This window comes from Sminthopsis crassicaudata, chromosome 5, assembly GCF_048593235.1.
Source record: "Sminthopsis crassicaudata isolate SCR6 chromosome 5, ASM4859323v1, whole genome shotgun sequence".
In the NCBI taxonomy this organism is placed as follows: domain Eukaryota; kingdom Metazoa; phylum Chordata; class Mammalia; order Dasyuromorphia; family Dasyuridae; genus Sminthopsis; species Sminthopsis crassicaudata.
The window spans coordinates 89,444,729-89,467,731 of NC_133621.1; the positions used below are offsets into that span (position 1 = coordinate 89,444,729).

General features: G+C 36.1%; 1 protein-coding gene across 2 annotated transcripts in view; it reads right to left on the reverse strand.

Annotated features, from left to right (window-relative positions):
• LOC141542825 (polypeptide N-acetylgalactosaminyltransferase 11-like) overlaps nucleotides 1-23,003 on the reverse strand; it is a 103,947-nt gene that overhangs the window by 18,335 nt on the left and 62,609 nt on the right. The window contains exons 7-8 of one of the 2 annotated variants that reach the window (XM_074267433.1): nucleotides 7,198-7,315; nucleotides 207-359 (exon numbers count right to left, since the gene is read on the reverse strand). In XM_074267433.1, the coding sequence (XP_074123534.1) occupies nucleotides 207-359; nucleotides 7,198-7,315 (271 nt within the window). The remainder of the gene's footprint in view (nucleotides 1-206; nucleotides 360-7,197; nucleotides 7,316-23,003) is intronic. The other variant, XM_074267434.1, reaches the window with a different exon arrangement.

A 23,003-nucleotide genomic window follows, 5' to 3' on the forward strand; every position in this document is an offset into this window, starting at 1 on the left:
AAGAAAATTCTGAAAAAACAAAAAAGTGAATAATGAAGATAAATAAGCAGGAGAAATAATGAAATTTCCTCCCTAAAGAGGATAGAAATAAAGAAGATGCCAATCAAAAGTGAAGATAAATTGATTTGAAACTGGAAGAGGCAAGAAGTAGAAAATACAGCAGTTACTGAGCCTATCACTCCTATTTTCAAACTAGGAATTCTTACCTTATATTCATCCATCCAAACATGTGCCAGCCGCAGAGAGTTATACTGCAAAGAGTCCATAATTTCCTGAGCTTTGTGTGATAACATTTTCCGGGAAATGTGGCCAACTCTAGAGCAAGGAATGATGAAGAGCTTGCCCCCACACATCCAGATCTAACCATAAGAAAAGGAATACAAACTAACTTTTTCTGACTGTGAGAAAAGATTGCTGTTTTTTTGGAAATGACAGTAATATAGGTCTCTTATAAAAGCTGGCAGACTATTTTACTTAATTAAATTTAAGCATTATCAAATAATATCCCAGGGTTGAATGCTCTTATATATTATCTTACCAGAATCATTGAGAGTTAGAAGGAACCTCTTTTCTAATCTCCCACCTAATGCAGGGATCCTCTCTGACAGGAGAAAGATTGTTCATTCCATTTTCAAATAATTTCTAATTGTTAAAAATCTATTCCTTAAATTAAACTGAAATCTGCATCCTCTCCCAATAATTTCCATTTCATTTGGCCTTCTGCTAAACAAATTGTCTGATCCTTCCCATATATAAACATATACACATACACACACACACACACACACACACACACACACATACACACACACACACATATATATTCACAAATGAAGTTATTAATCAGGGTTGCTTATATGAATCAGGGAGGAACTTCTCCTATAATGTTTCTGGAAGGGAGTGCTTTTGTCCGAGTGGAAAACAGTATGATCTAGAGTACAAGATATATGGGACAGTGAGTGGCAGTAATTTATTTTTATGCAAAAGCCCTGAAGCTCCAGTCTACTCCTGTCATTTGTACTTCCAGATCTGTCTTTTTCTTTCCATTCCTATTGCAATTATCCTAGTTCAAGCCTTCATCTCTTCATCTGAAAATGAAAAGAATTCTCTAAAATGGTTCTAATAGGTTTTTCTGTGTCTGTTCATCCTTCATGCTTTGGTGACCTGGTAATTTTCCTCATCCATGGCTCTGATCCAGTCACTTCTCCACTCAAAAATCTTTAATAGATCCTTGCTGCCTAAATAATAAAGTTATTGTCCTGGTGTAGCATATCTCTTGGATTGCCAAGGAGATAAGGATGATAGGAAAGAATGACTTGTACTTTAGGCAGGAATCCCAATCTATGATTAAGGCCTCCCTAATCTCATTAGGAGACACACTAATGACTTGGCCAGATTTTGACTGACAAACTAGCTCCTCCCATCCAAAAGGTAAAGTCAAACTTGTAGCAGGAGTGGAATGTAAGCATGAAAGATGTGGGCAGTGAAAAAGGGCACCTTGAGAGGGTCCTAAACAATTGGTGGAGTGGTAGACCTGGACAGGAGAAGTAAGTGCCATTTAACTAATCAAAGCTGCAGAAATAAGGTTACCAGAATTGGACTCCTGGGCCAGGAAGCACATTTGAGTAGATCCTATTTGTGCTAAGCTCACCCAGAGCTAGTGATTCCTTATTCCCTTCTACATTTTTTTCTCCTGCCTCTCCCTTCTCTGAAGAGCATGTGTCTGTTTCCAAAACTTTCTTTCTTTAAAATTTATTTAAATTCCTCTTCACTTTTTCTTTAGAGTCAGTTTTAAGATAAATATAATTAACAATTGCATTACTGATTTATGTGCTTCATTACTGGAATACTGCAGATAAGAAAAGGAGAAGAGGATAAAGGCCTGGGGGAGAGACAGAGACAGAGATAGAGATTTTTATAATTGTAATATATCTATATATTTATATAGTCATGTGTGTATGTATCTATTTATATGTATCTACCTATTTATATTTGCTGAGACAGTTTTCCTGTATAGGGTCTTGGAGATATGGAGAAAGAATTATTGATTCTCAGTTCTCAGAGCAAAGAAACCTAAAACTGAACATTTCTAGGAAATTAAACAGTTTTTAGTGGAAGAAATTTTGATGAGGTAGTCTGTCATGATCTAGAGTCTTAGACATTTTTCTTGCCTCTTTCCTTTGCCATGTTGAAAGGAAAAACTTTGCTTAAAGAGAAGAACTAAGAGAAAGGCTAAGAAAGAATAAACTGGCCCATGCCAGGATGGCCAAAGAGAAGAAGTAACAATCTCTTCTAACACTCAGACTTAGAATTGCACTTTAAAGTTGTACTCATGCTTTTACTCATAGTTTTTTTATATATGTGCCTCTCTCCCCTCCCCTGATTCCTTTAGATTGTAAACTCCCTCAAAACAAGGTCTAGGTAATATCTTTGTGTGTGTGTGTGTGTGTGTGTGTGTGTGTGTGTGTATTCATGACCTAGAATATTTAGGCCTTTGTGCATCTCTAATCTCATTGGTGTTATTACTCCCTATGAAAACAATGAGTTGAAAGAAATCCTAGAGATTTTGAGGCTTCTATACCTGATCAAGAATCAATTATCTTGTAACACCCTTGTTTCAAGGCCCCCAATGGGGGATGTGAAGTACATAAATGGTCTTTATTCCCTCTTAGAGAAATATTAAGAAATCATTTTCTCTGTCTTTGTCTTTTTTTGATCTTTATATAAGAATGAGAAACTTTATTAGCCTTCTATTAACTTTTATTAGCTTTGAAACCTATAAGTAAATCTTTCTGTAGTCTCTTATTAAAAGCCTAAAAGGGAGAGGCCTGAACATTCCAGTTAGGACTCCTCCATGGAGCTGATTAGGATAATGATCAGAGTAAGAACAAGAACATCTTTTGATTAATTCAATTAAAAGAAGTATTTCTTAATTCACCTTTATCTAGATTGAAAAGTAAATCCTTAGAGGTAGTGGTTAAAGAGGGATTGAATGGTTTTTAGGAAACAGATGCTCCAGGGTACAGTAGAAATCTAAGTTACTATTGTTCCTCTGATAAATCAAAACTGTTCCCTAAACTTTGTACTCTTTAATCTTGATTATGGAAATGTGTCTTTGTTCTTAAAATGTGATTTGAAAATGACTGGGCAGAATGTTTTCAAAGGCGGGATGATTCACTGTCCCTTTGGAATTCTCTAAGTAAAGAGACTTAAAATGAGATAATTAATACATTTGTGTTTGATAGACTTGTGCCAAAAACAAAAACAAAACCAAAAAAAAAAACAACCTTAGAGAACTAAAATTTTTTTTTTCTGCCAAGGAAAATACACTGTATCTTAAAGTAGCCCATTCCACTTACTAATACTGGGATTGAATGGAAAGAATATATAGTTAGGAGATATTAAAGAGGCAAAAACAAAAACAAACTCTTCTTTTTGGTAATTTAGCCCCAGTTCAGCCTTTTAGTCTCATTCACTAGTCTCTGTCTCCTTTATGCATGCCATGTTTTAGCTAAATGATCTCTACATAAAATGCTATGTTTCTTATGTGTTCCCCGTATCTGAGGGACTCAACCTTCATCTCATAGAATCTCATACTTCCTCCAAGACTCAAGTAACACCAGCTTCACGAAGACTTCGATGAACTTCCCATCAGAAGCTAGTGCCTTTATTGTCTCCCCTGAAGCAGACTGTAAGTTCCTTACGGATAGTAACTATTTCACTTATGTCTTTGTAGCATCAATATATATATATATATACAAGGTAAAAGAAAGTTTTCACCCTCAAAGAACTTATATCTCATGAGAGAATACAGAATATGAAACACATAAAAAAAAGATGAGAGAGGAGGGAAGAAGGGACTCATGCATAAGTATAGTAAGGAAGAAATCCAGAGAGTCAAGAGCAGAGATCAGAGATGAATGGATGAGTAAACACTCCTGTCCTGGGCACTTCCTTACAATGATGTTTCCCAGAAGAACTATTCAATCAGAAAAAGAACCTCAAAGAAGAAGGCATTTTTTAGAATGTCAGCGCAGTAGTTAGCGTATAGTAAATTATTTTAAATTGTTGATTATTTATGCAATATTATTAATGTAGCATATAAGCTTTTCATCTATTTCCTCTCACTTATGCTACATGATAGGACTCATTGCTTCATAATCTTGTACTATTTCACATGGTAGAGGGTTCATCTGTTAATGAACAAGCATTTTATTTTGGACTGGGTGAATGGGGAGGGCTACTTATTTTGTTTCATGCATTCTGTAAAGTGGTAGAATTGCAAATAAAAAAAGCAAGACAATCCTACCCTCATAAAGCTTACATTCTGCATGTCCTTGACATATTTTATGCTAGTACCACATTATTTGACCAAATGTTAAAATTCTACTTAACTCTACTGTATTATTTTTACTGCTTTTTAATTTTCATATAATTTTGATTCTTTTGAGGTCATAATGCTTCATGATTAAGAGTCATAGATCATCACTGAGAAAACATTCATTTTTAAAGATATTTTTTTCAACTATGAGGTCTTACAAAAATATCTTTACAAAGATAAAAAAATAGAAACAGTTAATGCTGAGGGAACAGTGGGAACATAAACACAAATCCACTGTAATAGAGCTAGCAAGTTTGGCTCAAAGATTTTAGAACAATTTAGAATTGTTACTTTATTAATATTGACCCTTAGATTGGGCATATAACCTAACAATGTCAAATTCAGAAAAGAAAGGCTCCATACATGCCAGAATAGCCATAGCATTACCTTTTTTTTTTTTTTTTTTTTTTTTTTTTTGTGGCAGCAGAGAATTGGAAACAAAATAAATGTTCATTAATAGAATAGATTTTTAAAACTGGCCTGTAGATGCAAGGAGACATCACTTAAAAATGATGACTATGAGGAAATGCAGAGACACACGAGAAGCCTTATATGAATTAGCACATAGGAATATAAGAACAATAAACACAATGACATCAATAATATAAATGAAAAGAATGTCAAAAAGAAGGTAAAATCTGAGTAATTATATCAATGACAATAATGACAAACTGCCTTCACTAAGACTCTTCTATTTATAACGCTGTGCTTGGGTTCTGTAGACCTTGGTCCTGTAGAACAATAGATGGTCCAGATAGTGAAAAATACACCCCCTTCCATGAGTAAATTGGGAGGGTGGGAAGGCAAGGGGATGTTATGTTTGATATATTTTTGAGTTTAATTTGCATTATTTAATTTTTTCCACCATTATGTCTAGGCAATCAAGTAAACAATAAATTAAGCCCTGATTTTCCAAAGTATAAATGCTCACAGTGATAATTTAGTCACTATTTTTTATATTTTTCATAAGTCAGTCTTGGTTCCAGTTCAACCCTGCTCCCTCCTTTCTGCCCAAAGGAAGAATATGGCGTATGTGTTCAGATGCAGATAGTGGTTGCTTTTGCTTTACTGTTTTTCTTAATTACTAGGGATGGTTCTGTTTTCAGAGTTAGAAATAACTGAAATATAAAAACATTGCATGAACAAAACTCTTTCTTAAAAGTGTGTAGCACCTTGCAGTTTTGTAGGACAACTAGGTAGTGCACTGATTGGAAAACCAAGCTTGGAGTTGAGAAGACTCCTCTCTTCCTGAGTTCAAATTTGACCTCAGATGCTTACTAGCTGTGTGACCCTGGGCAGGCCACTTAAAGCTGTTTGCCTCGGATCCTCGTTTATAAAATGAACTGGACATGGATATGGCAAACTCCTGCAGTATCTTTGCTGAGAAAATTCCAAATGGAGTCATGAAGACTCAGACAAGACTAAACAACAACAAAAGCAGGTTAGTACTAAAAACTAAAAGTACTTATCCAATTCTTGAATATGTTTTCATTAAAATCCCCCATCAAGGATTTTCCCAAGGTACAACAGACCCTTTAACATTTTTTTTTTCCTTTCAGGACCATAGCTTTCAGGCTATCCATTATTGCTTTTGCTACATGGTTAGTTCATGTTGGCTGACCATACTTCAAAGGACGTTATTTTCATTCTTAGCAACATATAACTGACAAAATGATGTCCAATAGGATTTTGGTGAGTGACAGCTGTGATAATCAATTCTTGATATTTGCCATACGATTCAATGTCGGAAAGATGATAAAGTTGGGTCAAATCAGATCAGGATGGAAAGATTTGAGGATAACAGGACTTAATAGTACTTTCCTTATCTACTTCACAGATTTATGATGAGGATGGAATGAAGACAAAACAGTACTTTTTCAACTATAAAGTAACCATATAGATGTAAGATATTATTATAATAATGATATGATATTTGTGGCTGTATTATTATATGTCATTCTGGTTGGTAGTAGATGCATATGAAGATCTAAATATTCACTTTAAAGAAATGAAAAAAACTTATTAACACTTTTGGTGTTCCTAAAGTAGGAATGTCAGTCATAAATATGGAGTAAAAAAAAAAAAAGTTCCTTCAAATTGATTGAAAATACCATGCCTTAACAGAGGCAATAGATAAACAAAACCCAAACACACCAGTATAAAAAGAAAAATTTTAGTCAAGATAGTCTGATACAATGGAAAGGGCAATGAATTTGAAGATATAAAGCCTTGGTTTTTAATCCTAACTCTGTCACTTACTGTTTGCACAACTTGCTTGGCCAAGTCACTTAATATGTCTGGGGCTTCCTTACTTATAAAATGAAAAAGCTGATCTAGATGACCTCCAAAGTCCTTTTCATCTCCCAACCTTAGGCTACTCCATAAGTGACAGATTACAGAACCAACTTTCTCTTTGTTTAGGAGCATTATTAATGATCTCAAGGTCAAGATAAGAATTTTTTTTTTGTGACTCTAATATAGATTTTTTTCCTCTATTAATTAATTTTGGAAGTTAAAAATAAATGTTTGTGATCCATACTGTGAATTTGTTCAGAGAAATTTAAAACATAAGTTGTTCCTAACTTCCTTTCCTCTTATTTTCTGTTGTGTTTTATATATACTAATAAAATTTTTCTTATATCTAATTAATGCATATACTAGTATAGTTCTAAGAACTATTCACTGAACATTCAATAAACACAGTTTGGTGATAATAATGTAGACCAAATAACTAGAAAGCAGGGATCCCTGGATTAATATCAGATTCTATTATCTAATATAAAATTATTAATTTAAAAATATAAAGTTTGAATTACCCTAAATGAAATTTCCAAATTTTCTCCTCCCCAGGTATTCATACCACTGTCATACTGTCCAATTTCAAAGAAATAGCGTCTGTTTATAGCAAAAATACCTCCAGCCATTGTAGGGGACCTAGAAAGAGAAAATAATTTTTAAATAGATTCTGTAATATATCATCATCACTTTGGCTGCTTTTTTCTTAAAAATTATTGTGGGTTAACTATTGATAGTAAAAAGTAGATTACTATTATATTAATAGTAAATTATAATTCTGGTAAAACTTAGGATAATTTTATCAGGAAAAGCTACCAAAATATAAATACCCATCATTCAAACATAAGTAGTTAGACTTTCAATCAGTTTACATTCTTTCAAGAAAACAAATTGTTACTAATAAGTAATTTTGGCTGACAAATGAGGGCAATTAAACAGCATGATGGAGTTCAGGTGATCATTTACCTGGCTCATCTTCCTTCTCCACAGAGCTTGAGGAAGAAGAACTCTGCCCCTCGCCAGCTGTCTGGCAAGTCTTTCTTTTTCCTTGCTTATAAAACAAAGGAGTTGGAGTTCTCGATCCTTTCCAGAATTAACATTCTGATTCCTCTGTGTGTGTGTATATGTATATTCATATGTGATATGAGTGTATGCATATATGCATACATATATACACATATGTGTGTATACATATACACAGAGACAAAATCATATGTTACAGCTTATTTGGCCATTTCCCCAATTGATGGGCATCCCTTCAATTTTCAATTCCTAGCCGCCACAAAAAGAATAGCTAGCATTTATATGTCACTTAAAGGTTTCCAAAACACTTTACAAATATTATCACATATGATCCTTCACAATTACCCTTGAGAGATAGATACTATTATCATCATCCATATTTTATATATGGGGAAATTGAAGGTAGTCCTTCCCCACACCCAACTTAGTTCATGGTACACATGCTCCAGTTACTGCAGGAAAGAGAGAACAACTGTCAGCTTTAGAGATAGCAATCATGAAAGGAAGCTCTTCCTCTCCCATCACACCTCAATATCCTCTCCCATAAGTGCTTCCACAAGTGCCATGATCTGGGCAAGGCAAAGTCCTATAACATTACTCTAATTTGATTGTAATCATAATAAAAATAGAACTAATTTAGCATTTTCAGATTTGCAAAACACTATGTGTATGTTATCTCATTTGATCCTTGCAACAACCCTGTGAGTTTGGTTTTATTATGAATATCTCCATGTTTATAAATGAGGAAACTGAAATTCAGAGAGCATAGTGTGACTTGTCACACTAGTAAGTGTTTAAGGTGCTGTGTGAATTCAGGTCGTCCTTATTTTCTGTAGCTGGAGCCAGCTAGGAGCCACAATATACTTTTGACATACTCTTTCTATAATTTTTAACATTCTTTTTATTTTAGCATCAGTAACTTCTACCATGTATTTCTATAACATTTATATAAATATCATTTGCATTCATCTTTTGATCTAGAAACTGGGACACATATTGTTTCATTTGGAGCTTGATAGTGATGGAGGTTGAGGTCCCTTTAAGATTCCTTTCTACTTGCCCAACCCATGGCTGTCTTTGATTCACAAATCCTGGTCAAAGGCACCCTTTGAATATCTGGCCCAGCCCCCACCCTCAGCTCAGCTTCCCCTAGCACTCACCTGATCTGAGCTAACTGAAAAGCCCACTGAGAACTTAGGGGTACCGCCCATCATCTTTTGGGTATAAAAGAGATGAGCAGGAAGACCCTCTTTGCAGGAGCCCTCCAGCCAACACATGGTATTCTTCCAGCCATGTAAGAGTTCCTGCCTGCCCAGAGGCCACCTTTGGCCCAGCATCTTTATAACTGAGCTTTACTTCCAAATTCCTACAATAAACCTTTTATTTATCAATCTAGGTTTTCGGGCCTGTAAATTCATTTTACAGGGGACACTGTGCCTCATCTATGTGCCGAGAAATGGGGTTCCCCCTTTCCTTTCCCTCATTAGTTGGTGGCCTGCCCGGGGACCCCAAAAATTGTTACCCCAAAAACTAACCTTAACCTTTTCAGGTCTCTCAGAACCAATTTTCGTCCTTAGCAGTTTCGAGCAGCTTCCGGGAAGAATATCTGTGTTCCTACCCTCGTCTCACTCTACCTCTAAAACATAGGGCACCCAGACCAGGTTTGGGGTGTGAGCAAAGTCTCCCATGGAGACTACTAGTGTTTTAGAAAAAAAAAAAAAAAAGGTTCTCTTTTTGTCTCACTCTGTCTCTGTCTTCTTCTAGAAACAAAAGACCTTTACCCAAGGCATTTCTAATTCCTTTATCTTGCCAGAAAAGCCTCCCCTCAGGCCGGAGACACTGGGGAGAGTGTCTCTTCTTCACCCCTCCCCCCACCATGTAGCCAACCCTCTCGGGTCCCAGGCCAGCAGTCTCCTTGATCTCTTCTGGGGGAGATATCTGTGTTTGAGCCCTCTCGCACTCCACCATAGTGGCAGGGCTGTAGCCATGAGGAGACGGTCAATGGATTGGGGCGAACTTGGAGATATGTCTCTACCCAACTGCGTGAGCCTTCACCTTTGCCACCTTAGAAGCACTGGGTAAGATAACATCTCTCCCTTCCCCCATCCTCTCTCTTTTCCAACCTCTCCCATGTGGCCTAACCTGCCATTTAAATGCTCCCATCCTGTCCCTTCTTGGGGTACAGTGGGGAGATTTGGGGACTCTTTTAAAGATCTCTAGAAACACCCCCCATAGCTTTTACCTGGCTCTTAAAGGAGCCAAGACTTCCAGCACTCTCAGAGAACTAGCTTGTCCCATACCTTTTAAAATGGGACTCGGTTTCCTGCATTAGACCATGCTCTCCAGGCTGGATTTTAAAACTGCCCATTTTCTTTCTAAGCCTCAGGGCATACTTACCTGCTTTCTAAAGCCTAGACAGAATTTAAACTGGCTGCTCAAGCCTTTTTCTCTGTCTTGGCTCCTAGCACACTCTCTCTTTCTCTCGATTGGATGTCCCCTATTCCCCCTCATACAATTAAAAGATGCCCTTTCTAAGTTCTGATCCTGGCCAGGTTAGAGCTTCAGAAAGGACATCTTTTTAATTTGGGCTGGGGAACAAAATTCTGAATCCAGGCAAATTAATTGTTAAGAGAGTGAAAATAGTTTCTTTTATCTTTCCCTCATCCTGACTGCAGCGGGAGGAGAATTAAGAGACTGAAACTATTTAAAAAGCACTCCTTAACTACTTTTAATTTGGCCCCTCACTAGAATCTTTCTTTGTTCTGGTGTGCAACAGTTTCTTTTTTTACTGCCTCAGTTTCCTTAAACTGTCTCTTTTTTGACTAAACTTCTCTGGCTTCAGTCCAGGAAGCCAGGGATGTAGAATAGTAGATTCTCCCTCAAGCTGCCTTTTAGAGAATAGCTACATTAACATGAATTCTATGTAGAGTTCCAATCCCTCTGCTCGCCCAGGAGTTGCTTATCTCCAATTAGGGTCTAACCTTTCTAAATGCCCCCAGCGCCCCCAACCCTAATCACTAGAAGATGGGTGGGGGTAGGGTCTTTTGTCTTCGACTCACTATTCTCTGCATTAATGCTAGCTGCCTTCCCCTCCCTCTGCCTCTTCTAACAGAGTAGGGAAGGGTCACGTGAGATTTCTCTTCTGCAGAGAAGGTTCTGAGTGAGATAGGCCAGCTTTCAAATTAATTGATCTGTTTTTTTAAGACTTGTTAAAACTGGGGGACGTGCATAAAACTGTTTGACTATTGTTTTATATGAGAAAAACTTTTAACTATTGCTGTATAAACCTGTTTAACTATTGCTCTGTATAAACCTGTTTAACTATTGCTGCATAAAACTTTTACTATTGCTGTTTCAGGAAATTTACTAGTCTGTTATGTATAATGTGATAATTTCTGTAAACAGGGGGGGAAGGAAACTGAGATTTTAGCTGGTCAGGAAATTGGGAAAAACTTATTTCAGTTCAGGCCGAATTGGAAATTATTTTACTCTTTGCTTAAAATTTACTAGATTATGATTGGCTGGCTTATGTTTTAACTTTGAAATCCCTTATTCAGTCTTTGGGATTATTCCTTAGAAACAACCAAAATCAGACACCTGTCCAAGGACTGGCAGTCTCTCTGATCTGTTTCTCCACCCCTGTTACCCTAATTCCTTATTATTTCAGCATGTTGACATCAGAACTCTAATGGTTTGGGGCAGCCTGTCTCTTGGTCTAATTACATAATTTACTCAGAAATCTTGACCATAGACTTAAAGACTGTCCATCTCTGGCTGAGATGCCCCCCAACTGCAGAGATTCAAACAGGGAGGCGTGTGTCTCTCTGAATAAGGAGTGCTGTTCTATGCTAATAATTCTGGGGTTATCGGGGAGAAACTGGTCCTTGCCACCAGTCCTTGCATTTTCTAGTTTTAGTCTGGTTTGTTTTATTGTCCTGACTCAGTTTCCCTAATTATCCTGACTCAGTCCTGCCTCAGTTTCCCTGCCTCTTAGTTCTACAAAACCTCCCCCTGCCTCTTTATCAGTATACTTGATACAATCTTATGTTTCAGAATAGCAGAATGCCTCTCCCATCCCAAGCTATGGGAATGCCTTATCAAGATGCTATCTCCACTGACTATGTCATCTCTCTAGAGACCTACTCCAATATTGCTCTTGCCTCTATTTCAGTCTTCCAGTTCGTGAGGTAACATCCCCCCCCCCCCCACTCTATCATCGAGGTGGGACAGCTCAATTTCCCAGGACTTGATTGACGCTGCCTGGAGCTCTACGCTCAAGCCAAGCATTGCTCATTGAGACGTCATGGCACAGCTCTGGCGAAATAAAAGGTTTTTTGTCGTATTTCTCTCTCATTCTTAGGGACGTCTAAAGGGAATGAAAGCAATAGAGTTGGTCTGGTTACTGCCTCTCAATAAACTCCACTGAACTAATCTCTCTCCACCCATCTTAACAGGGCTTCCCTGCTGTTAGGAAGATAGCCCCTTTGAATTGAAAAGGTTGGGAAAAAGAGCAATATTCAAACTTAGCCTGGGTTTCTGTGAATGCCATCCATACTTCAGTGGGGTTTATTTCTAAAAAAACTACTAATTTCTTGAATTCTCTTATGTGGAATTAGACATTCTGTATATGATTGTATTTGCATTGGGTATTTTAAAACAAACTGATTTGTATGAATATCGTCTACTTGGATATGAACCTATGGGGACAAATTCCTTATTGTTATCAATATAAGGTTATGATAAATATTTGTTTAGAATTTATGTTCTTGCATTTTTTCCTCATGTAACTGATTTTAACATCAGAGCAATAGTCAATAGAAATTGTTAATGCAATTCAATTATGTCATACCTTGCTGTTTCTAGCCTGATTATATGTAATCATTGTATCCTAAATGCTTGGGCAAATAAGCATTTAGCCTGGTCATCTGTCTGCCACTGGACAACAGACAACTAATAGAGATCTGTAAGACCAAAACTGATTTCTAACACCTGTTGGTTTCCCTTTATCTCGTTAACCTGAGACTCTCAGTTCTCTCCTCAGGGCAACTCCTGCCTCCAGACACTCAGAAAGAAGCAAAGAAGCTCTTTTAATGCAAATCTCTTCTAGACTTAAGCCTTAGAAGACCCCAGTCTCTGCCCTGATTCCGAGCAGGAGGAACTGCCTTCTCAACACCACAGAACACCACAAGCGTTCACCTGGTCCCCCAGCGTCCTGCTCCCTGGTAGGAATTTGAGGTCTGGCCCTGTTTCCCTTTTATCTCAGGACAGCCCAAACACCTCAGGGGCTGGTAAGTTGGGTAGGCTATGCTAATGCTTTTCACCCCTCCCCCATAAAGAGTGGGGAAACTAGGAAGGAAAAGATTCAGAATCTTTGCTTCTTGAATAACTAACTCTCTTCAAGAAAAACAGCAGTTTTTCCAACATTTCCAAGAACTTAAACTACATTCTTATCTTGATCTGCAACTCTGACAACTGGGGATACATACCCATCCCTAGACCCTGCCTCACAAAAGAGCAGTGGTTCATTAAATCTACTAGATATCAAGGCCTCTTGCCTCCCCTGGCTTCTGGTCCACACCCGTTAATCCCAACCCCAGGAGAAATTAGCTTTCTTGGAAATTAAGGGTGAAAGATCTAGGCTACAAATAATCTTTTTCTCTCAGCATTTTCTCCTATTTCTCTTTGATAATTAGATGGGCCATCAGACAAGCAGCCCACAGAAGGGACCTGATGCATTTCTTGCTAAAGGCCCTATTCTGCTGAATGTCACCATCCCCCACACCTCACGCCTCACCTCCTGGCATGGAACCCCAAATCTCTACGACCCTTGTCAGCTCAAAGCAGTTAAAGAGGAGATCGATGCCCCTTTTCCCACATGCATCTGGAGGCGATGGTTTGAGGGGGGAACAAGACAAGGGGACCCTGCTACTCTGAAGATCTTTGAAGAAAATCTTCAACTTTTCCTTAAGTGAAGGACACTGTCCCATATTTTCTTTTTTTTTTTTTTTTCTTAAATGAATTTAAGTCTCAACTGTTTAAGGGGGGAACTGATGAGGGTTGGGGTCCCTTTAAGATTCCTTTCTAATTGCCCAACCCATGGCTGACCTTGATTCACAAATCCTGGTCAAAGGCACCCTTTGAATATCTGGCCCAGCCCCCACTCTCAGCTCAGCTTCCCCCAGCCCTCACTTGATCTGAACTAACTGAAAAGCCAGCCAAAAACTTGGGGGTACTACTCATCATCTTTTGGGTATAAAAGGGGTGAGCTGGAACACCCTCATTGCAGGAGACCTCCCAGCCAACATATGTATTCTTCCAGCCATGTAAGGGTTCCTGCCCGCCCAGCGGCCACCTTTGGCCCTGGCGTCTTTATAAATGAACTTTACTTCCAAATTTCTACAATAAACCTTTTATTTATCAATTTAGGTTTTTGGGCCTGTAAATTCATTTTACAGGGGACACTGCACCTCATGGGATTATCTATGCGCCGAGAAATGGATTTTCCCCTTTCCTTTCCCTCATTAATACTGTCTTACTTTATGAGTAAATATCATCATCTCTGTAAACTTTTAAAGTTTACACTTAAGACCATGAAATGCAAAAGTTATACATGCTTCACATTGTTACATGTTCATTTCATTCCAAATCAATTAACTATTTAAGTGCCTACTATGTGCAAGGTGATAGATATTGTACTAGAAGCTAGGGTTACAAAAACAAAAAGAAAAACAATCTCTGCTTTTAAAGACACTTCTGACAGAATGTTCTTTTGATTTCTAATTATAATTACAATTACAGAATAATAAAAATGTCTCATTAAAGTGTCTTGAATTTCATTACTTAGTCACATTTATTACAGGTTTGAATTACCTACTGTGTGCAGAGCTATTTCTGGAATGATTTTGATAAAAATATTAATAGCAACTCTGTTTTGGAATCATGTTTTGGTGAGGGAGCTATTAAATTGGAAGACTATCAAGTACATATTCCATTTGTGAGGTCACAGCACATTACAAGCTAATCAAATGCTGGATATTAGATTACAGAAGCATCTTCAATGATTGCCAAGTCCCAGATTACCATATCTTTTGGTTCACTACCATACTTATGGCAATAACCTGAACCACATTAACTTGCCTTTTAAAATTAAGGTTTAATGTATTGGTTAACCTGCCATCTGGGGGACGGGATAGGGGGAAGGAGGGGAAAAGTTGAAACAAAAAGTTTTGCAATTGTCAATGCTGGAAAATTACCTATGCATAAAATTTTTGTAAAAATAAAAAAAAAAGTAAAAAAAGAATTTAATCACTTCACTATTAAAAAAAAAGAAAACTGAAGCTATGGTAAGTTTAGTGATTTGTCAAGAATAAAACAACTAACAAGTAAAAAAAAAAATTAAGGTTTAAGATCTATCTTGATTTCATTCTACATACAAAGCTTTGTGTTGAAGAAGCGATTAGACAAATGTTTCACTGCGTAGACCTGGCGACTGGTGAACAATGTGGACAGCAGGAGCTGTTCAGCTGCAGGGAATTTAGAGGGAGCTAGAAGTCAGATCCTGCTACACCTATACTACCATTAAAATGTACATGAGTACAAGACTATTGAGTATGGTAAATTGAGGGGGGGAAATTTTAGATTTCATGTCAAATTCTAGAATTTGACACTGACTTCAGACACTCTGATAATCTCTCTAAAAACTCTATCCTAAGTTTTAGACTTGTATTTATCAAAAGACAATTCTGGTTCCTAACTACATGAATTTCCTGATTATCTCCTTCCCTTTACTCCCCAGTTAAAGAGATTTGAACCTGCAGCATGGAATCCAGGTAGATTCAACCCATGAGACATCTCACTCTCATTCTTAGCCCCACTTAGGTACAGGACCCAAAGCATCAGAACATATTATTCATTCTGAAGTAGTTGGACAATTTAAGAGAGATGGGAGACAGCATTTACCAGGAGATTCAAATGAGGATCACTTCTATTAGGGTTCTACTCTCCTAACTAATGCTAATCTGTCCTTATTCCTAGGCCTATCAGAGAAAAACTGGCAAATACAATATCAATCTCACCTCTGTTTTGAGGTCCTCAGAATCCTCCGGCTACTATCTCATATGGAAGTAGTCTATGCACAGGACAGAGCACCAGAGAGTTCAGATGAACAAGCTTAGATTTTATTCACTAAAATCACATCTACTCTATGACCTTCTGCACCTACCTTGGTAGTGCCCTCCCAGTCCAGTCTCCAGGTGGTAAGAGAGAGAAGAGAGGAAAAGAGGGAAGAGAAAAGAGAGAGAGCTCTTCCTGTACAGAGCTTAAATAGGGTCAATGAGGTCACAGACACAAGCCAATCAATGATGAAGGTTACATCCTGAATTTGACCGAGACTTCAGAGGGAAACCTGGGTTCCTGCCATGGGTGGAGGTCCCACCCATGAAGGAAGTCCCTAAGTACTCAACTCTTAAGCACATCTGGGGATCCTAAAGACCATTGGTCCACTTACATCTCAATTGCGCTTGCCTGACCTTCCTAGGAACCTTACACACTTCGATTACCAACCTCCAATCAAACCATGATAGAGATCATTCAGGACACTGAGTTATAGTTCTGGGAAAAGCAATGTCTCATAAATCATCAGTCCTGCTTCCACACTGGATCCGATAGCCATCACTAAGAGGAACAATCATTGGGGGAAAGGGTCCCAATTTCCTGCTAACATCAGTATTGCTAACCAACTATTAACCAACAAGTAATGAAGTCCAAGTACCCTGAGAGCATAGTACCCCTATCCCCACCCTCACCACTGGTCTTACTTCCATGTGTTGTCTCTCTTATAAAAATGGGAGCTTCTTGAGAGTAGGTACTATCTTCACTTTTCTCTTTGTATCTTCAATACAAATTGAAGATTTTGTATTGTTTTGTTGCAAATAAATCTATAAGCTGCCAAAGTTTAGGAAATTTTGTATTTTATATTTTTGCCGACTTATGGGAAATAGCCAAATCCTTTACATAATGCTTTGTGCATAGTAAACACAATTTTCTCATTCATTTATTTAAAAAAGAGTGCCCAATTTTTATATATAACCATATTAAGTACTGGGAGGGATACAAAAGAAGTGGAAACAATATCCCTATCTCCAAATGTAAAAAAGATAAAGGGAAAAAAGTTAGGAAATATAAATAAGGTTTCTTCCTATTCTTATCATATTACCTCCTCCTCCCCAGGCTTGAGTTTTATTTTAATTGTGAGCATTAAATAATACTGACATTGGATTTTTTATATGCTTAATAACATGTTTAACATAGGGATATTACTACCTACTCTCAATCTGCTCCTTCATCCCAAACCCTTGCAGAAAAACTATACAATAGGAACATTCTCAGCAGTGGGTTGGAGTAGAGAGGTCATTAATTCTCAGAGTCAGAAAAGACCAGGGTTGGAGTCTATGAGTTAGATGAAAATGGGCAAAACATTTAGTCGTCTAATCCTCAGTTTCCAGGTATGTGAGATAGAGATAATAAAGGTACTTACAGGATTGTTGTGAGGATTAAATGAGATAATAATTATAAAACATTAAGTAAACATTATTGAATCCTAAGAATAAGCAATTCAGAACAACAATTCCCAAACATAACAGCAAGAAACTTTTTTTTTTTTTTAAATCTCCTAGGCACTGCCATTTTCACAAAAGAATGAAGAGAGTTCCTCCGTCTTTCTTTGGTTGCCTTTGGTTCTAGTGCATGGTGGATGCTTCTCCTTATCCCTAAATAGACATTAAAAGATTCATGCAAATCAAATGAAGGTGGCCTAGCTGTACCAGATTTAAAATTATATTATAAAGCAGCAGTTACCAAAATCATTTAGTATTGACTAAGAAATAGACTAGTTGATCAGAGGAGTAGGTTAGGTCCAAAGGACAAAATAATCAATAACTCTAACAATCTAGTGTTTGACAAACCCAAGGACTCCAGCCTTTGGGATAAGAACTCAATGTTTGACAAAAATTGCTGGGAAAGTTGGAAATTAGTATAGCAGAAACTAGGCATTGACCCACACTTAACACCAGACACCAAGGTCAGGTCAAAATGGGTTCATGACCTAGGCATAAAGAATGAGATTATAAATAAATTAGAGGAACATAAGATAGTTTACCTCTCAGACCTGTGGAAGAGGAAGGAATTTATGTCAAAAGAAGAACTAGAGATCATTATTGTTCACAAAGTAGAAAACTCAAAGTAGAAAACTTTGATTATATCAAATTGAAAAGTTTTTGTACAAACAAAACTAATGCAGACAAGATTAGAAGGGAAACAATAAACTGGGAAAACATTTTTACAGTTAAAGGTTCCGATAAAGGCCTCATTTCAAAATATATAGAGAATTGACTCTAATTTATAAGAAATCAAACCAGTTTCCAATTGATAAATGGTCAAAGGATATGAACAGACAATTCTCAGATGTAGAAATTGAAACTATTTCTAGTCATATGAAAAGATGCTCCAAGTCATTATTAATCATAATGCAAATTAAGACCACTCTGAGATACCACTACACACCTGTCAGATTGGCTAGAATGACAGGGAAAAATAATGCAGAATGTTGCGAGGGGATGTGGGAAAACAGGGACATTGATACATTGTTGGTGGAATTGTGAATACATCCAGCCATTCTGGAGGGCAATTTGGAACTATGCTCAAAAAGTTATCAAACTGTGCATACCCTTTGACCTAGCAGTACTACTGCTGGGCTTATATCCCAAAGAGATCTTAAAGAAGGGAAAGGGACCTGTATGTGCAAGAATGTTTGTGGCAGCCTTCTTTGTGGTGTCCAGAAACTGGAAACTACGTGGATGCCCATCAATTGGAGAATGGCTGAATAAATTATGGTATATGAATATTATGGAATATTATTGTTCTGTAAGAAATGACCAACAGGCTGATTTAAGAAAGGCCTGGAGAGACTTACATGAACTGATGCTGAGTGAAATGAGTAGGACCAGGAGATCTTTGTATATTTCAACAACAATACTATATGATGATCAATTCTGATGGATGTGGCCATTTTCAACAATGAGATAAACCAAATCAGTTCCAATAGAGCAGTAATGAACTGAACCAGCTACACCCAGCAAAAGAATTCTGGGAGATGACTATGAACCACTACATAGAATTCCCAGTCCCTCTAATTTTGTCCATCTGCATTTTGGATTTCCTTCACAGGCTAATTGTATGCTATTTCAAAGTCCAATTCTTTTTGTACAGCAAAACAATTGTTTGGACATGTATACATATATTGTATTTAATTTATACTTTAACATATTGAACATGTATTGGTCAACCTGCCATCTGGGAGAGGGGGGAAGGAGGGGAAAAATTAGAACAAAAGGTTTGGCAATTGTCAATGTTGTAAAATTTCCCATGCATATATCTGGTAAATAAAAACTATTAATAAAAAAAAAGATTCATGGAAATGATGTTTGTAGTAGCATTCATTTACTCCTCTAGAGATAAGAAATGATGAATTTGTTGTTCTCCTCACTAAAAAGTTTCAGAGCAGAAAATAAGATAAAATCTATTATTGATTTTAGAGTTGAAAAAAAGGATAAACCTAAGTTTTCCTGAGACACTAATATATTGTTGATGGAGTTCTAACTTGATCCAACCATTCTGGAAAATAATATGAAACTACACCCAAAATGTTGTCAAACTGTGCACATCTTTTGATCCAGCAGTGTCTCTAGTGAGCTTGTATCCAAAGGAAATCATAAAGAGAAAAGAATCTATATGTGCAAATATATTTATAGCAGCTCTTTTTGAGGTAGCAAAAAATTGGAACATGAGTAGATGCCCATCAATTGGGGAATGGCTGAATAAGTTGTAGTATATGAAGGTAATAGAATATTATTGTACTATAAAAAGTGATGAACATGCTTTTAAAAGGCCTGGAAAGATCTACAGGAACTTATCTGAGTGAAACAAGCAGAACTAGGAATACATTACACACAATAATAGCAAGAATATGCAATGTTCAACTACGAAAGACTTGTTTCTTCTCAGTGGTTCAATGATCCAAAGCTGTCTGTCTCTAGAGACTTTGTTTAGAAAATGCCATCTGCATCCAGAAAAAAGAACTATGGAAATGGAATGTAATTCAACAAATGCTTTATTCTTTTTTCTGCTTTTTTTAAAATCTCTCCCATGGTTTTTTCCTTTTGCTCTGATTTTTCTCTTCCAATACGATTCATAAAGCAATGTACATTAAAAATAAATATTAAAAAAAACACTAAATTTTCTAAAGAGCTACAAATTAATTAATCCATTTATTTATTGAAACTGATAATTTGCTTCTCTGAATTCTGAATATTAAACCACCTTTCAAAATTTATGTAAATGAATTTGAATTGATCCAGACTAGATTTTTCATCCATTTTGTCTCATATAAGATACAACTATTTATATTGAATAAACTACTAGACAAATACTTCCAGATAAAACTTTAATTTATAATTTCTCTTTTACCTGCTTCAGCACAAGGAGGTGGGAAACCTTCTGTTTGGAAATAATAATACTAAATTAAGAAATATAATGACATATAAAAAGATAGAAACAAATCCAAACTTCAATTTTAAGAACTCCATCAAAATTTTTAAAAAATTACATAAGCTATGAAAATATAAGGCTATTTTAATATCCTAAATTAAGATATATTCACATTTTATCTTTTAATATAAAATAGAATATTAGAGGAAACAAGCTACTGATATTGACCATTCAGAAAATAAAACTGATTAATTAGATAGAATTTCATAAGACAAAAGTTCTACTCAGTGAATTTGGGATTCCCTTTCACCCCTTATTTTTTATCTGAGCTTTTTTTTTTTTTTTTTTTAATGAAAATGAATGTGTCTATCTGACCTATTTTAGGGACTTAAAATCTTTTCTAGTAACATTTCTCTTTGCTTTCTAATAATGCTGATTGATAGCCTCATCTGTTCTCAGGATATGGCTATTTCCCTTAAATGGGCAAAAATATAAAATACAAAATTTCCAACTTTGGCAGTTTATAGCTCCATTTGCAACAAAACAAACAAAACAATTAAACAAATTCCAGTAGCAAATGTGTTATTTAAATAAATTAATCTAAAACTTCAAAATGTGATCATCTTATAAGCAAACTAAATTATGCCTAATGCATTTTTGTTTTGAAACTAACAGTTAATTTAAATCTGGACAGAGTGCTAAAATCATGTATTATATAGCTTATATATATATATATATATATATATATATATATATATATATATATATATATATATATTTCCATTTTTCCTCTCAAAAACAAAATTTCCTCCTCAAAAAATCCATTTCCCCCCAGCTTTTAAAAAACAAAATAACGACAAAAATAGCAGTTTTTTTACTTCAAATTTTTTGAATTTTTTTCTATCAATAAGGATTTTGAAAATCCTCCAAATCCAGAATTTCCCAAGAAAGAATCTTTGTTTTATGCTATTATCTAAATTCTCTAGCCCATTGTGGTTAGACCCAAGGAATCTGATAGTTAAGAGGGGACCTCAGAGAGGGGATCTTTTATCTGACAACTATTATTTAGCCTCTACTTGAACATTTCTAGTGACAGTGAACTCTAGGAACCCATTTCCTTTCTGGCATCTTTAATTGTTAAAAATTTCTTCACAGCCTTAGAAGGAAACCCACAAATCCTATCTAGTCCAATCTGTGCCAGAATCCAAATACTTCTATAGCATCAAGCTCTAAATATATGTGCTATAATCCACAAATAGGGGTCATTTGCTACCTTGCTTAAGCCCACTAGATCCTTTTTTAAAGCAACTAGTTTTGCTTTTTGACAATGCCAATTGTTAGGGAGTTTTTCATCATTTGGAGCTAAAAGTTTTTGTGTTATTGTATGACTTTATTTTATTTAGTTTTTTTTCTTTTCAGTTAATAGTATTTTGTTTTTTTCCAATTACATGAAAAAATAGTTTCAACATTTGCTTTTGTAAGATACTGCGTTCCAAATTTTTTTCTCCCTCCTTTTCTTCCCTCCTCCCTCCCCAAGAGAGCAAACAATCTGTTAAAGGTTACACATGTGCTATCATTTTGAACATACTTCTATATTAGCCATGTTGTAAAAGAAAAATCAAATTAGGAAAAACCATGAGAAAGAAAAAAACAATATCAAAAAGGTGAAAATGGTATGCCTTGATCAGCATTCATCTCCAATTATTCTTTCTCTAGATTGGAAAAACATTTTTCCATCCTGAGTCTATTAAAATGTCTTGGATCATTCACTGTGTTGTTGTGAAGAGCTAAATCTGTTTGACTTTAGTTTATGCCTTCAATTTAGTCATGCTGTCTCTAGATGGCGGTAATATGATGGTCACAGGGTTGGGGGTGAAATGTGTAACTGAAGATTAAAATGCTGACTCTTTGGCTTACCACCCACAGATTTATAAGCATTATTTTTCATGACAAATTAGTATCCAAAATATAGATTTTCCATTAAGAAAATCAAAAAACTTTAAGCAAAATCTAAATGGGAATCTTTTCAACTTATACTATACACACTGAAACTAGTATATGAAATTATTCTGAGTAACATTCATATAGCAATCCAATTAAGTTCCATTCCCAGGACAGGAAAAATGTACCTGACTTTGTTTTGTCCCCTATTTTGGAGTGAGATTACTTTAATCTCTGTTGCTGTCCTGTGGCTGGAATTTTTTTTTTCCCCTGTTTGACTATTCTGCTGACCCGTAGGTCTTGGATCTTTTAAATATATGCTATTATAGAAAATTTTAAGATTTTCAAAGAAGTTACCTCACACCATTGTGAAGTGAATAGTACACATTTTATTATATTTTACTGATAAGGAAACCAGTTCTGAGAAGTTAAATGACTTGACTCCCATAGTCAAATAGCTTTTGAATGTATGAAGTGGAATTAGGATCCAGATCTCCTGACTTCAGCTTTCTTTCTCCTAAATCACATTATCTCTAAATATATGTTAATTTAAATGAAAGTTGCATTTGGAAATGAGCACCAAAGACAGAGATTAAAAAGCTATGAAAAATATGTTCTGATACAGTAGTGAGTTTTGGTAGTGAGTTTGTCTTTGCTGCTGGTTTTGGAGACAGCTGAATGACTTTGTAAAGCCATGTCAGTTTTGCCAGTGAGCAAAGAGCTGAGGCACAAATCTATTAGTAGATCTACTACTAATCCCACAAACCATTTTGTCATGAAATATATGGACTACATTCACTTAGGAGTAGCTGGCTAGTAC